The sequence below is a fragment of the Carcharodon carcharias genome, chromosome 14, assembly GCF_017639515.1.
Source record: "Carcharodon carcharias isolate sCarCar2 chromosome 14, sCarCar2.pri, whole genome shotgun sequence".
Lineage (NCBI taxonomy): Eukaryota > Metazoa > Chordata > Chondrichthyes > Lamniformes > Lamnidae > Carcharodon > Carcharodon carcharias.
Window position 1 is genome coordinate 129937828 of NC_054480.1, and position 14563 is coordinate 129952390.

The 14563-nt window shown below is 44.2% G+C and overlaps 1 protein-coding gene across 1 annotated transcript in view; it reads right to left on the reverse strand.

Annotated features, from left to right (window-relative positions):
• Positions 1-14563, reverse strand: part of LOC121286975 (rho guanine nucleotide exchange factor 18-like) — a 193565-nt gene that overhangs the window by 12221 nt on the left and 166781 nt on the right. Inside the window, exons 24-30 of the mRNA XM_041204351.1 lie at positions 11908-12048; positions 11683-11816; positions 10794-10847; positions 9818-9865; positions 8498-8968; positions 3427-3826; positions 1263-1388 (exon numbers count right to left, since the gene is read on the reverse strand). Of these exons, the coding sequence (XP_041060285.1) occupies positions 1263-1388; positions 3427-3826; positions 8498-8968; positions 9818-9865; positions 10794-10847; positions 11683-11816; positions 11908-12048 (1374 nt within the window). The remainder of the gene's footprint in view (positions 1-1262; positions 1389-3426; positions 3827-8497; positions 8969-9817; positions 9866-10793; positions 10848-11682; positions 11817-11907; positions 12049-14563) is intronic.

Consider the following 14563-nt stretch of genomic DNA (forward strand, 5'->3'; position numbering starts at 1 on the left):
TTTGGCATTCTTGCATTTGCCCTGATGAGTGCAAGTTGAAAAGCTTCGGCAACACGTCTCTCTTCTCAGCAATAATCTTTTCAAACAGGCTTTTGACGTTCACATCAGCAGACTTACCACAGTCTTCTCAAGTCAAATGCACGTTTATAAAGCACCCCTCTCAAGCTGCTTTACAGTGGGCATGGAAAAATAGAGGCTCATGATGCTGAGCAGGAAGCAGAGAATTTTGGAGAGGTGCCTGCTTAAACAGGAAGGTCCTGGGGGAACTCCTGAAGGAGCCAAAGTAACTAGGGTTTTTCAGAAGAGTTTAGGGACGATTGCAGAGATGTAGTTAGTGGCTGAATGAGGCAGGATGCATTCTCCGACATAGGGTTGGAGAATATTGTTTGTGGATCACCGATGGAAACTAAACGGCTGCACAGTGACAGTCCTTCAAAGTAAAACATGCAAAACACAATGGGCTATTTCTGAGAGAAACTAAATAAGGCGCTATATAAATGCAGATTTCAAATCAGGGCTACAGTGAGGCATGGAGGGACTTCAAAATGGGGCGAGAACATTAAAGCCAATGAGCTGGTGATGGAGAGTCAGTGGGGGGATGGGTGAGGATGCACAAGGACAAGGAAAGCCTTGGAAAAGAAGGGCTGTTTAGGGTGCATGAGATTACTTGGTGATTTAATAGTGATGTTGACAAATATGAAGAGTTGGGGCAGAGAAGATGAAAACATACAGCCTGTGGCTGAGTGGTATAGACAAGGAAGCACAAGATTAAATGCAAGAAATTTAGGACAGAGAGCATCAAAACCTTTTTTTTTTTATCCACAGTACATTGTAAGCTTTTGGCATCCACGTACAAAGTTCATAACTGAAGGAGAGATCAAGGCAACATTTAAGAACGGGAGAGATGGGTAGCTAAAATAGAGGGAAATAAAAGGACATAGAAACATGGGGTACGTGGGATTAGAAAGCTATTTGTATGAAGGATAAACACCAGCCTGGACCACTTCAGCCGAACAGCCCATTTCTGGACCGTAATTTCTATGTAGCTTCCACATCTGTAGTGATTGCTGCATAGTCTCTGTTTCTAACAATAGGTTAAATAAGCAGTTGGAAGAATCGGGTATATGAGAACGGGGCAGGCATTTGAGATTAGGACGAAAAATGAATTAGGAGGGCTCAAAGGCATTTTTTCCATTTCCCTATAATTGTGCGCGCCTTGGTAAGTTTAAGTGTAAACCGAGCAAGAAACTTTGGATCTTCACCTTGGTGGCAGAAACTTTGGCTGCTCGATATCATTGGGCTCGATGACCTCCTGCCTCTTAACGCCCCATCATCCTTTGCAAAAAACTTCACCGGATTGTTTTGTCGGAGGTCTCCAGTGACTGATCCTAAATGGAAGGCGAATGCTTGTTTTATTCATGGATGCATTAAGGGAAACAAGCGATAAGAAGAGAGAAAAGGAACAAAGGGCACAGTTAACTGCTTGGTTAAGTGCGGAACTGAATCGTACTGACCAAGGACACAGTATTTAGTGCCCTCATCTGTTCTGAGTTGGTGAAATCGGCTAAAACAACAATGGGCCACTGTGATTGCTCTGTGCCCTGGGCTAGGGAGGGTAAATATCAGCCAGGCTCCTGCACGTAACTTCTATCCAGTTTCAGACAAGCCTTTGACACACTGGGGATGTTGTGGTTAAAGCAGATGGTAGCACTCCCTAGGAGATTGTTTTAGACTTTTGGTAAAGTTCCACATGAAAGACTTCTCATGAAACTAAAAGCCATGGGAGTCGCAAGCTGGATATGAGGTTAGAGAAATAGATGGTTTTAAAGAAAAAAAAAATGAAAGCAGACAGTATTCATGTAACGGGAGAGTGAGGGGGAAATCCATTGATGGCCAGTGTTGGGATTTGAGGAGGGGAGGGGGGGGCGCGGGGATGGCGCTGACTGGGTCGACAGGAGAGTGTTGGAGTTTGAGTGGGAATGAGATGATGTTCAGTGGGTTCCACAGGGGTCACTGGTGTTGAGAGGCATCTGTTTGGAATAACAGAATGGCTACAGCACAGGGTATTAAGTGGTTTTCTAGGAATTAATGGTAGAAGTGGGGAGGCCCATGAGGGGGCTAGAAAGGGGGAGGCAGTGATGGTGTTGAGTGGGTCCTACAGTTCAGGCTGTAAAAAAGGTAGCGCAAGGACAACATCACTGAAGTATACGAAATACTAAATGGTGCACAAACTAAATCCAGAATGAACAAGGAAGGTAGTGCCAGAGGTCAGAAATAATGATATCAGATAGTGAGAAAAATATTTGGAACAATTTGCCCACTGGTGTAAAGGAACATCTTTACAAAAATGTCAAGGTGACCAGAATGTCAAAGGTATTGCTGAAAAAAGAGACAGGCTGTCAAAGTTTTTTGTCTTGCACTCATCAGGACAGATGCAAGAGTACCGAATTTCAAAGGAAACGTCAATTTATAAACACATGAAAAAACAGTGCTGATTGGTTAGCCAGTCAGTTCTGATGGGTCATGGCATTGCCACGAGAATACCCTAGGGAGCTACTGTCCCCATGCTTTTGTTTAATTTAAAAAGATGCAATGCCTGTATATGCTCTTCTGCTTGCAGGGGGCAGAGCCCCATGTATGAATATATGCAGCTTTCTAGCAAGTGTAATGAGCTACGTCGCAAGTTTGACTGATAATCTTAAATCAGTTGTCAGCGTAATTCTTGGCACACTCAAGATTATTCAGCAAGTGCTTCTCAACCACAGGATCACATCTAAAGTTAAACATTACATTCTGAGTTTTGCATGCTTGGGCTGATTGAATACTCTGATTGGCCAACCGATCAGCACCCCTTTCCCATGCAGTATAAATTGACACTTCCTTTGAAATTTGGCATTTTTGCGTTTGTCCAGATGTGTAAGGCAAAAAAGCTTTGACAACATGTTTCTCTCTTCAGCAAACCTCAAGTCCTGTGTTAGCAAAAGTCAAAGGTGTTAAACAGGGCGAGATGGAGTACAGTGGGATGGTCTTCCAAGAGAACATTAGGGTCCCAGAGTGATGGGTTTTGATGAGAGTGGTGTCTTACGAGTGTGTTGGGTTTCGTGGGATGTTTGGATGCTAGAATGACAGGCTTCAGTGGTATTTAGGTTAACAGAAGGCTGCGCTTCAAGTGGGAGAGCCAGGGCGTTAGATGGACAATTTGTTGTCCATGAAGGCTCTTCTGCCCTTCGGACCCCTGTTTGAAACTGCAAACGAGAACACAGGATAGATCTTGGCTTTCAATGTCATAGGTAATGTATTAGGGAACTACAGCCAGTCTTGGACTAAATCCTAAAAAAGGAGCCAACACTTGCACGCTAAAATGGGTAAACGAAATAACAATTCAAGTTGGAAAAGACTGAGTAAAGAGAAGACAGTGAGGCTTACCTGTGCCATGTGATATTGAGAAGGAGGGCATGCCAGAAACGGTCTGCCGGTCCTTTCCTTTCCCACCCTTCTCCTTTCCTCCTTTCAAGGTGGCAAGTTTGGTGGGGATTTTCTGCTGGACTCCGGTGTGCTTCATAATCTGATTGGTGGCACTCACGAGGTGGATGGGTATCTCAGTCTTTGGCCCAAGGGACGATCGATTCTCAGTGCGTACAAACATCGAGGCAGTGCTGTTCTCCCTGTGAAGCTGGATTTCAATGGATCGCTCGCAGAGTTCTGCCACCATGTTCGGCTGTCCATACTTGAGGCTGTGCTGGGCCATTCCCCCCTCATTCAGCGGTAAGGGGTTCACTTCCATTCTGTCCCCGTCAAGGCTCTGTGAGTGAGGAAAGGCTGGGATCTAAGAGGCAAAGATAAACCAAATGAGTCCAAGGCTAGTTCAGCTATCAACAGCCTATCTGGACTGGGAAACAAAGGATACTTCATGGCTGCATAAAACAATGACACTGGGATTAAGAGTCCCTTTATCTGCCAAGTGAGTTACCAGGGCTGCATAGGAACTTGCTGCACAATGTCTTAATACACTGCGTCTAGCTTAAGGAGGCAGCACTCATAAAATATCTGACATTTGAGATCTCATCACGGATTGTGAATTGTAGTAGTGAAATCAATGCCGTTCGCACATATCCCAAACACCTAACACAAACTGGAAAGCTTCATGAATAGAAAATGCTGGAAAAACGGACTCAAAACATTAAGTCTGTTTCTCTCTCCACAGATGCTGCTAGGCCTGCTGAATTTTTCCGGCACTTCCTGTTTTTGTTTCAGATTTCCAGCGTTCGCAGTATTTTACTTTTGGCTTCACGTGTGCCGGCAGCCACACTGTGGGCTGAGTGTGCATGCACAACTCTTCCAGATGCCTTTCTGGTCGCTGGCAGGAAATACAAACACACAAGCATAAAAGCCAAGGCCGTACAGGAATTTTTAAAAAATTCATGAGCAGGAATAGGTTTCACACCCCCTCGAGCCTGCTCTGCCATTCAATAAGATCTTCCACCCCAGCTCCACTTTTCCACTTTCCCAATTGATACGGCTCGTGTTACCCCAGAGTTATTTAAACATAGTAAACGGTCAGTAGCCAGGGTACACGTTATCCATATTTTGAGCAACATTTAGCTGAAAACCTTAGTTCAGTTGGTAGCATTCATACCTATAAGTCAAGAGGCCATGGGTTCAAGTCCCATTCCAGAGACATGAGCATGTTAGAAAGACCAGGCACTCCATGGCCCAATTTCGAAAGCAGAGGGAGAGAGCACCCAGCCAACATTCATTCCCCTATCAACACGTAAAATGGATAAGTGATCATGAATTTCATCATTTTGCTCCATTCTGCTGGGTTGACAGTGACTACACGTCAAAGCTCATTTTTTCCAGTTGCAAAACTCTTTGCAACTGCCCAAGTCTTAAAAGCTACTATGTAAAAGTTCTTTTCGCTCTTACGCTGAAGTTATTTTCCTACACGCCTGAGCAAGAGATCAGCTCACTAGTTAGCGACAAGCATGCAGGAGACACAATGGGCACGTCTCCAGGCTTCACCTTCTCCGCCAGCAAGAAAAGTGGAAAAGTACTCCATCACATATAGCGGGGATTACCCAGGTTCAACTTCCTGACCATTTCCACCTTAGCCAATCTGGCTTTCCTGTTAAAAAATAAATAGCCATCTCTTCCGAATTGATAAGCTCCAATTGCACTTATCCGAAGACTCAATAAACCTCAAGCTTCTTTGCTTGATGGCCTTCATAGAGAAATCAGGTCTCGACTGAACCAATGCCCCAGAGCGCAAACAGCTGGTGAATAGAGTCCCCGTCTTTGGCTCTGTTTCCAAAGACATTCTCACCTTGTGAGGTTTCGACCCTTTGAGGCAAGCCGCAAAAATGGCTACCGTATTTCTCAAAATAATCGAGACTGTGGCCTGGAATGCAATTCATTATATCAAAGAGCTTTGGAATGTTTGAGGGCTTTTGAACCAGTATATAAGTGTAGGTTCATCCTTTACAGGGGCAGGGGAGGTATGGGGCCCAGATTGGGAAAAGGGAAAAGTCATCCCTCACATGTAAAGAATGCAAAAATATACTGAAATAAAACTTCAGTCACTGCACTGTTGATAAGCAAAAACATTTTCCCCCATTATTAGTTAGTAGCTTAGTCCCAGTGACAAGTTATCACTTTTACATCGACTGTGACTATTCTTTATTGATGCTGCACTGCACAATTGCTTCACTGAACCAATTACCATGGCTGAATTAGCATAGAACAGCAACCTTACAATTATTCTGATCAAAGAGCCACTACTGCCCCCCAGTGGGTCTTTACCTCCATCACAGTATAAACCAATTTGGAAAATGGGTTTGAAAAGGCAAGATCTGGCAATCTACAGCAATAGTTCCAGCTGCTATTTCTCTCCATAAACCAGTTTTCAGCCACGGCTCAGTTGGTAGCACTCTCACCTCTGAGAGAGAAGGTTCCAGGTTCAAGTCCAGGGCTTGAGTACAAAAATCAAAGCTGACACTCCGGTGCAGTTCTGAGGGAGTGCTGCTCTGTTTGAGTAACTGTCTTTTGGGTAAGACATTAAACTGAGGCCCCAGCTGTCTGGTCAGGTGGATGTAAAAGATCCCATGACACAAATCTTGGAGTTATCTCCCGTGTCCTGGCCAATATTTATCCCTCAATCAACATCACAGAAACAGATTATCTGGTCATTATCTAATTTTTTTTTATGGGAGCTTGCCGTGTACAAATTGGCTGCCACGTTTCCTACACCTCAAAAGTACTTCACTGGCTGTAGAACACCTTGAAGTCTTCGGTGATCATGAAGAGCATTGTGTAAAAGCAAACCTTTCTTTTTGCCATCTTTTTGTAATACAGTGGCTACCTGCAATACCCTCACTGCCTCCCAGCTCAGGTCAATTAACCCACTACAGACCAGATCAGGGGTTAATGCTGGAAGCACTCTGCTCCCCATGGCTCCATACCTCACAGGCTGGTATATTCAGCCACCCAGGAACCACATAGAAGAATCTACAATGCATTTTTACCTGGGCCTTGTTTCTGTGGATTTTGCACCCAGCCTTTTGCTAACCATTAGTCTTTCGGTCACGCTTATTCCGCTTGCTACAAAATTAAAACCATGTGACATTTTTGTTAAGCTGGCTGTGTGTGTCTTCCTTTCATACCTCACTGCAAGGCCCTGTTGAACTGCCTTATGGCAGCTTTGGGGACCCTTGGTGCCCTGACCAATACTTATCCCCTAACGACCATCGTTAATCACAGATTACTTGGTCATCATCTCATTGCTTGTGTGTAAGCTCCTGCGCACCGATTGACTGCTGTGTTTCCTACATGACAACAGTGACTACTACACTTCAAAAAGTATTTCACTGGTTGTCAAGCATTTCGGGACATTCTGAAGTTGAGAGAGGTACTATAAATGCAAATTTTTTTTAAACTAAAAACCAGGTCCAGATACCAACAAAGGCCTAATTTAACTCTGTTGATTCAGATTGTGCATAGTGCAAGGAGCACTGCAGAACCAGTCAAAGTGCTAAACAGAAACAGAATTACCTGGAAAAACTCAGCAGGTCTGGCAGCATCGGCCGAGAAGAAAAGAGTTGACGTTTCGAGTCCTCATGACCCTTCGACAGAACTTGAGTTTGAGTCCAAGAAAGAGTTGAAATAAACTGGGCGACCGCTTTGCAGAACACCTGCGGTCTGTCCGCAAGAATGACCCAAACCTCCCTGTCGCTTGCCATTTTAACACTCCACCCTGCTCTCTTGCCCACGTGTCTGTCCTTGGCTTGCTGCATTGTTCCAGTGAAGCCCAACATAAACTGGAGGAACAACACCTCATCTTCCGACTAGGGACTTTACAGCCTTCCGGACTGAATATTGAATTCAACAACTTTAGGTCGTGAGCTCCCTCCCCCATCCCTACCCCCTTTCTGCTTCCCCCTTCCTTTTTTTTCCAATGAATTATAAAGATTTTCCTTTTCCCACCTATTTCCATTGTATAAAAAAAAAACCCCACTAGAGCTATACCTTGAGTGCCCTACCATCCATTCTTAATTAGCACATTCGTTTAGATAATATCACCAACTTTAACACCTATGTGTTCTATTGTACTATTGTCATTGACATCTTTTGATGATCTGCTTCTATCACTGCTTGTTTGTCCCTACAACCACACCCCCACCTCTCTCTCTCTCTCTATCTCTCCGCCCCCCACACACACACCTTAAACCAGCTTATATTTCAACTCTTTCTTGGACTCGAACTCAAGTTCTGTCGAAGGGTCATGAGGACTCGAAACGTCAACTCTTTTCTTCTCCGCCGATGCTGCCAGACCTGCTGAGTTTTTCCAGGTAATTCTGTTTTTGTTTCAGTCAAAGTGCTAGCAGGTTCAGTGGTCCTGGTTAGTACAAGGTTTTCAGGGAGACTTCTGCAGTTGATCAACCTACTGGTACTAGAACTGTATCCAGCCTGATTCAGCATCTTCAGCAAAGAATTGAGAATTAAGATGTAGGAAGAATGGCTTGCATTTATATAGCACCTTTCATCATCTCAGGATGTCGCAAAGTGCTTTATAGCCAATTAATTATGCTTGAAAATGGTCATTGCTGTATTGTAGGAAATATGGCAACTAAGTTACATACAGAGCACTCCCACAAATAGCAATGTGATAATGATCAGGTAATCTGTTTTTAATGATGCTGGTTGATGAATAAATATTGACCATTCTCGCAGTGGGAAAATTTTCCTGGTCTCCTTCAATGTAGCACCATTTGGAATGTTTTACTTCCAAAGTGGGGCTTGGTTTGACATCTCATCTCAAAGATGGCACCTCAGACAGTGCAGCACACTCCCAGAACTGTCCTGGAGTATTGGTCTATATTTTTAAGCTTAAGTGTCCACAGTAGGACTTTGTACCTGCGACCTTTTGACTTAAGCACAATGAGCCGTGGCTGACATGTCATCATACAGGTCATTCCAGTGAAGATTAAGCCCAATTCGTTACCTGTCCAGCTTCAGTTGGAAACAGGACTGTGTTGTGCTTCAATTGTTTGCGCTGTCGCTGCTCCAGGCGTTCCCTGTCTTTCTCTACCGTTCGCTGGGACTCTCGGAGACGCTCCAGGTCCTGCTGGTATTCCTGCCGGTGTCGTTCCAACTCCTCCTGGTCCTGAGCTAACCGTTCCTTCAGCTGCTGCAAGTCCTCCTCGCGCTCCTGGAGCCGAGCCTCCTGGGCATCAAGTTCACGCTTCTGGCGATCTCTTTCCCGCTCCCATTTCTGCTGCTCCTGCCGCACCTGGTTCTGCAGCTTCTGGACATTGGCCCATTCCTCACGCTGTTTCTCAAAGTTCCGCTGTTTTTCCTGTTCCAGAAGCAGGCTCCCGCGCGAGCCTGAAGGACGAGACTGCCTATCCCGCTCCCCACTTGCACCTGTGCACCGCTGCATCTCAATGTAGCTGTCCTGTTGGGCAATCAGAACCTGAGGAACACACACAGGGAATAGGCCATGAAAATCCAGAGATGCAAAATACACAGGCATGGAATATACAGCCCAACAGGAGGTCACTGTGTCTGCCCCATTGCTAGCTCTTCAACTGGAGCTATCTACTCTATTCCTGAACCCCCCAATCCCTCTGCTCCTCTACCCCATTCAGACACTTATTTTCCAAGGACTGTGTGGTTTCCTTTTTTCCTACCAAAAAAATACCATCTTGCACTTATCATTATTGAGGTTAATTTGCCAATTCTGCAACTTTATTAGCATATCTCTGTACTTTATTGAAGTTCTCCTCTGTATTAACTACATCCCTCAACTTTCTATTAACAAACTGTTTATGTAAATTGTGAACCACAGCACTCCCAGCACTGACCCTTCTAGGAATCATTTCCCACCTTTTGTCAGTCTGAGTAACTCTGGTTTATTTTGTAACTAGCTTGCTATCTGTAATGCTACCAGTCCCCTGATTGCACATGTTCTGATGTTAGTTATGAATCTATTTGTAGCATATTATTGAAAGTCTTTTGGAAATCTAAATATATTACATCTACTGAATTACCCTATCAGTTACATTTTCTAAGAATTACACTGTGTCAGACACGCAGGCACTGGCTCAAAATGGGCTGATACCATCAAGTCCTTCATACAAAATGGTGACACTTGGATATAGTAGGGGGAAACAAACCCCTGAAATTATTTGGTTAGCTCTAGACGCTACGACTGGGGGAGGGAGGGCATGATTATAAATCCTCACTAGATGGGGTGAATTCCCTTAGTCATCTGTGTCCATCTTGTGAACTTGTATTATTGGAATTATTTTAAAACACTCACCTTCAGCTTGTACAGCTGTGATGTCAGCATCTGCACACTATGGACCAACTAGAGAGAGAACCAGACAGCTATTAGAAGGAGAAGTTATGCAAATTTCCTACAGCGAGAATGTTAATTTAAATCAGAATCTATTAAACCTGCTACTTTCCTGTGTGTTTGTTGTATTGCTATGGTCAGAACATCTCTCAACATTCCCCTCATGTTTGTCACAAGTTGTAAATGTACAGCCCAAAATGCACCACCTCCTTCCATCATTTCCCATATTAAGAGATATGGAGCAGGGGCGGTACAGAGAGTCAGGCCACAGGTCAACCATGATCTCATTAAATGGCAGAACAGACTCAAGGAGCTAAGTGGCCTCCTCTTGTTCCTATATGCTAAAAACCAAGTTTAGCATTACCTTATGATTACTGCATTACTGTTACCTCATCTGTTCTCCTACCTCTTTTCAAGCTTGGTTGAGTCCTCCTACATTATTGAAAATTCATTCTTAAGTTGCAGGCATTATTGCTCATCCCTAATTGCCCTTGGGGAAGGTGGTGATGAGCTGCCTTCTTGAACCACTGCCGTCCATGTGGTGAAGGTACAATGTACACCCATAGCACTGTTAGGCAAGGAGTTCCAGGATTCTAACTCAACAACAATGAAGGAACAGCCGATAGCTGTTCAAGTCAGGATGGTTGGAGCTTGGTTCTCCTATGCCTCAGCTGCCCATGTCCTTCTAGGTAACTGCAGGTTTGGGGGGTCAGGGGGATGCTGAAGATGCCTTGGTGTGTTGCTGCAGTGCATCCTGCAGATAGTAACACTGCAACTGTGGTGTGTTGGTGTAGAGGTGGGTAAATGCTTAGACCTATAGATACCTGCTCTAAACACTTAGGAAAATATCTTTCCTTTTATTATTTTACTTTTGCAGCTAACATCGCTTTGTTTTGTCAAAGTCATTTATAAAACAGTAGTAAGAATGACAGAATCTTACCTCTGTATCATGCAGAAAACTGTTACTAATGCTGCACCATCGGGATAGATCACTCTGAAATAAAGTGAATGGAGCCACCAGGTTAAATACTGCTTCAGGGAATGGCCAAACTGGCACATAGTCAATCAATAACTGTTCAAACCAGTGCAGTAACAGGACGGGTTGCTGTGAAACCTGGTGGCTAATGCTGCTGCCAAATGCCTGATGTTTAAAGTGTTAATTTCTGCACACAAGGGTGTTTTTTCTTCTGTTCATTAATGCCAGCAGATTAACCATGTTTCTCCATTTTGTATCCATGCCGACTTTTGCGTTAACATGAATTAAAGGAAGAAAATCTTCCCCTTATTTCTATGTCTCAATGTGAGGAATTAATCACAGGATCTTTACAGTACAGGAGGCCGCCAATCAGCCCATCGAGCCTGCACTGGGTAGAATGCGCCGTAGCTATTAGATTAAATGCACAAGATTTAGGACAGAGACGAAGGAGGGCAGTGAAACAAATTAGTGGAGTTTGTGGCTGAAGTAGGGACCACGTCAACATTTCAGATTTGGGTTAGATGGATGGTTGAAGGAAAAGGAATTAAAGGGATATGGAAATAGAGCAGCCAAGTGGGGTTCAGCATAACGGTCATGTGGAGATTAACAATACAGGCTAATTAAGCCAAACGGCCTGTTGGAGTGTTGTAACTTCTATCTAATTATGATTTCCATTATGTATGGGATAATTATTACTTACACCATTCTATCAAATAGGAAGGGGATTACAATCAATTGCATGTCAAAGCTTAGTATGTTAGATTTTATTATTGAGGAAGTAAAGGGAAATATGGTGGACATTGGACACAGGGATGAAACCTCTACAATTAAAGACTTTTTAGAATTACTGTACCATTCGCCCACTCTCACTGTCACTGCACATGTCCTGCAGTTGAGGTTCAGAACTAGCCCGAGATCCAGCCTTTTCCTTCAACTTCAGCTCGCTGCTGGAAGAAAGTGTGTTTGACTTTTTTTTGATGGAAGCATCTAAAAACGAGAGGTCAAGAGGTAAGTGGAAAACTGCAGACCCGACAAAAAGACCATTGCAACTTTCACAGAGCCAGCCGCTCCAACTTACCTTTGGTTAGATTAGCGGAACTGCTGTCGTAGCCTCCAAACGTCTCTGCTCGCCGTGGCAACCCTGAGGAGCCCAAGCTGTCATCCGACTGCCAGCTTATGCTGCTGGGCTGAGCGGCAATTAAGTTTTGAAGGTTTTCAACTGGAACAATAAACAGTCTGCTGTTTATACAGGATTTGATCAGAAAAACCCAAGGGGTCTCGGCACACTCAATGGCCAATCCCTCTTTCTAAATAGTGTGTCATTTTATTCATATGAAAAGAAAGGCACTTTTCGCAGATAATGGTCACTGGTTTCTTTCTTATTTTTGTTTGCTTTCCCTGGGAGTTAATATTACTAGTGTTTGGGGAGAAGACTGGTGTGCAAATTGACACCATCAAACGGAAAGATGAGTCAGTGGGGAAAACAATGATGGTCCTAATGGCCTTCTCTTCCAGGTTGTTTCCTGAAAGGCAGCTGCAACTTCTATAATGAATATGTACTACAAGTGGGCATCACTGGGAAAGGACATTGTTCTTTAAACTCTCATGGGTTGTCGCTAGAATGACAGGCATAGGAGTAGGCCATTCAGTCCCTCTTTCACCATTCAATTAGATCGTGGCCGACATGAATTGGTCTTCAATCCACACGCACATCGGATGTCAGAGACAGACCAAGAGTTTGTGCCACTTGAAAGTGCAATGGTCTAAAGTCATGCCCTAGGGATGAGACCCACGATATCAGTGTACATTAGCCGAAAGGAAGATTTTTTTTTAAATTCCCAGTTAAGCCAATTTAAAACACATTTGAGAGCTGTTTAAAACAAATCTGAGAGCTGTGCAGGGGATGTGCACGGCAGACTTGTTTTGTTAGATTTAACAGGGAGAGGCGTTTCAACAGTGAGGTTTTCACCTACACCTATTCTAAACATCCAAGAGTTTAAGATTAAAAAATGCAAGCCATTCCACAGCCAGCACTTGGTCAGGTTAAGATCAGGAAGGTCAATGATTAAAACCAAAATATAAAAACAAAAAAACTGCGGATGCTGGAAATCCAAAACAAAAACAGAATTACCTGGAAAAACTCAGCAGGTCTGGCAGCATCGGCGGAGAAGAAAAGAGTTGACGTTTCGAGTCCTCATGACCCTTCAAAAGAACTTGAGTTCGAGTCCAAGAAAGAGTTGAAATATAAGCTGGTTTAAGGTGTGTGTGTGGGGGGCGGAGAGATAGAGAGACAGAGAGGTGGAGGGGGGGGGGGGTGTGGTTGTAGGGACAAACAAGCAGTGATAGAAGCAGATCATCAAAAGATGTCAACGACAATAGTACAATAGAACACATAGGTGTTAAAGTTGGTGATATTATCTAAACGAATGTGCTAATTAAGAATGGATGGTAGGGCACTCAAGGTATAGCTCTAGTGGGGTTTTTTTTTATTGTATAATGGAAATAGGTGGGAAAAGGAAAATCTTTATAATTTATTGGAACAAAAAAAGGGAAGGGGGAAACAGAAAGGGGGTGGGGATGGGGGAGGGAGCATTATCACTTATCACCCCACCAGCCTCCGCATTCAAAGGATCATCCTCCCCCATTTCCGCCAACTCCAGCATGATGCCACCACCAAACACATCTTCCCTTCACCCCCCTTATCGGCATTCCGTAGGGATCGCTCCCTCCGGGACACCCTGGTCCACTCCTCCATCACCCCCTACTCCTCAACCCCCTCCTATGGCACCACCCCATGCCCACGCAAAAGATGCAACACCTGCCCCTTCACTTCCTCTCTCCTCACCGTCCAAGGACCCAAACACTCCTTTCAAGTGAAGCAGCATTTCACTTGCATTTCCCCCAACTTTGTCCACTGCATTCGTTGCTCCCAATGTGGTCTCCTCTACATTGGAGAGACCAAACGTAAACTGGGCGACCGCTTTGCAGAACACCTGCGGTCTGTCCGCAAGAATGACCCAAACCTCCCTGTCGCTTGCCATTTTAACACTCCACCCTGCTCTCTTGCCCACATGTCTGTCCTTGGCTTGCTGCATTGTTCCTGTGAAGCCCAACGCAAACTGGAGGAACAACACCTCATCTTCCGACTAGGGACTTTACAGCCTTCCGGACTGAATATTGAATTCAACAACTTTAGGTCGTGAGCTCCCTCCCCCATCCCCACCCCCTTTCTGTTTCCCCCTTCCCTTTTTTTGTTCCAATAAATTATAAAGATTTTCCTTTTCCCACCTATTTCCATTATATAATAAAAAACCCCACTAGAGCTATACCTTGAGTGCCCTACCATCCATTCTTAATTAGCACATTCATTTAGATAATATCACCAACTTTAACTTTAACACCTATGTGTTCTATTGTACTATTGTCGTTGACATCTTTTGATGATCTGCTTCTATCACTGCTTGTTTGTCCCTACAACCACACCCCAACCCCCCACCTCTCTGTCTCTCTATCTCTCCGCCCCCCCACACACACACCTTAAACCAGCTTATATTTCAACTCTTTCTTGGACTCGAACTCAAGTTCTGTCGAAGGGTCATGAGGACTCGAAACGTCAACTCTTTTCTTCTCCGCCGATGCTGCCAGACCTGCTGAGTTTTTCCAGGTAATTCTGTTCTTGTTAAGGTCAATGATTAGATGCACAGTCAGTAGTGAGTTAGTTGAACTTAGCCAGG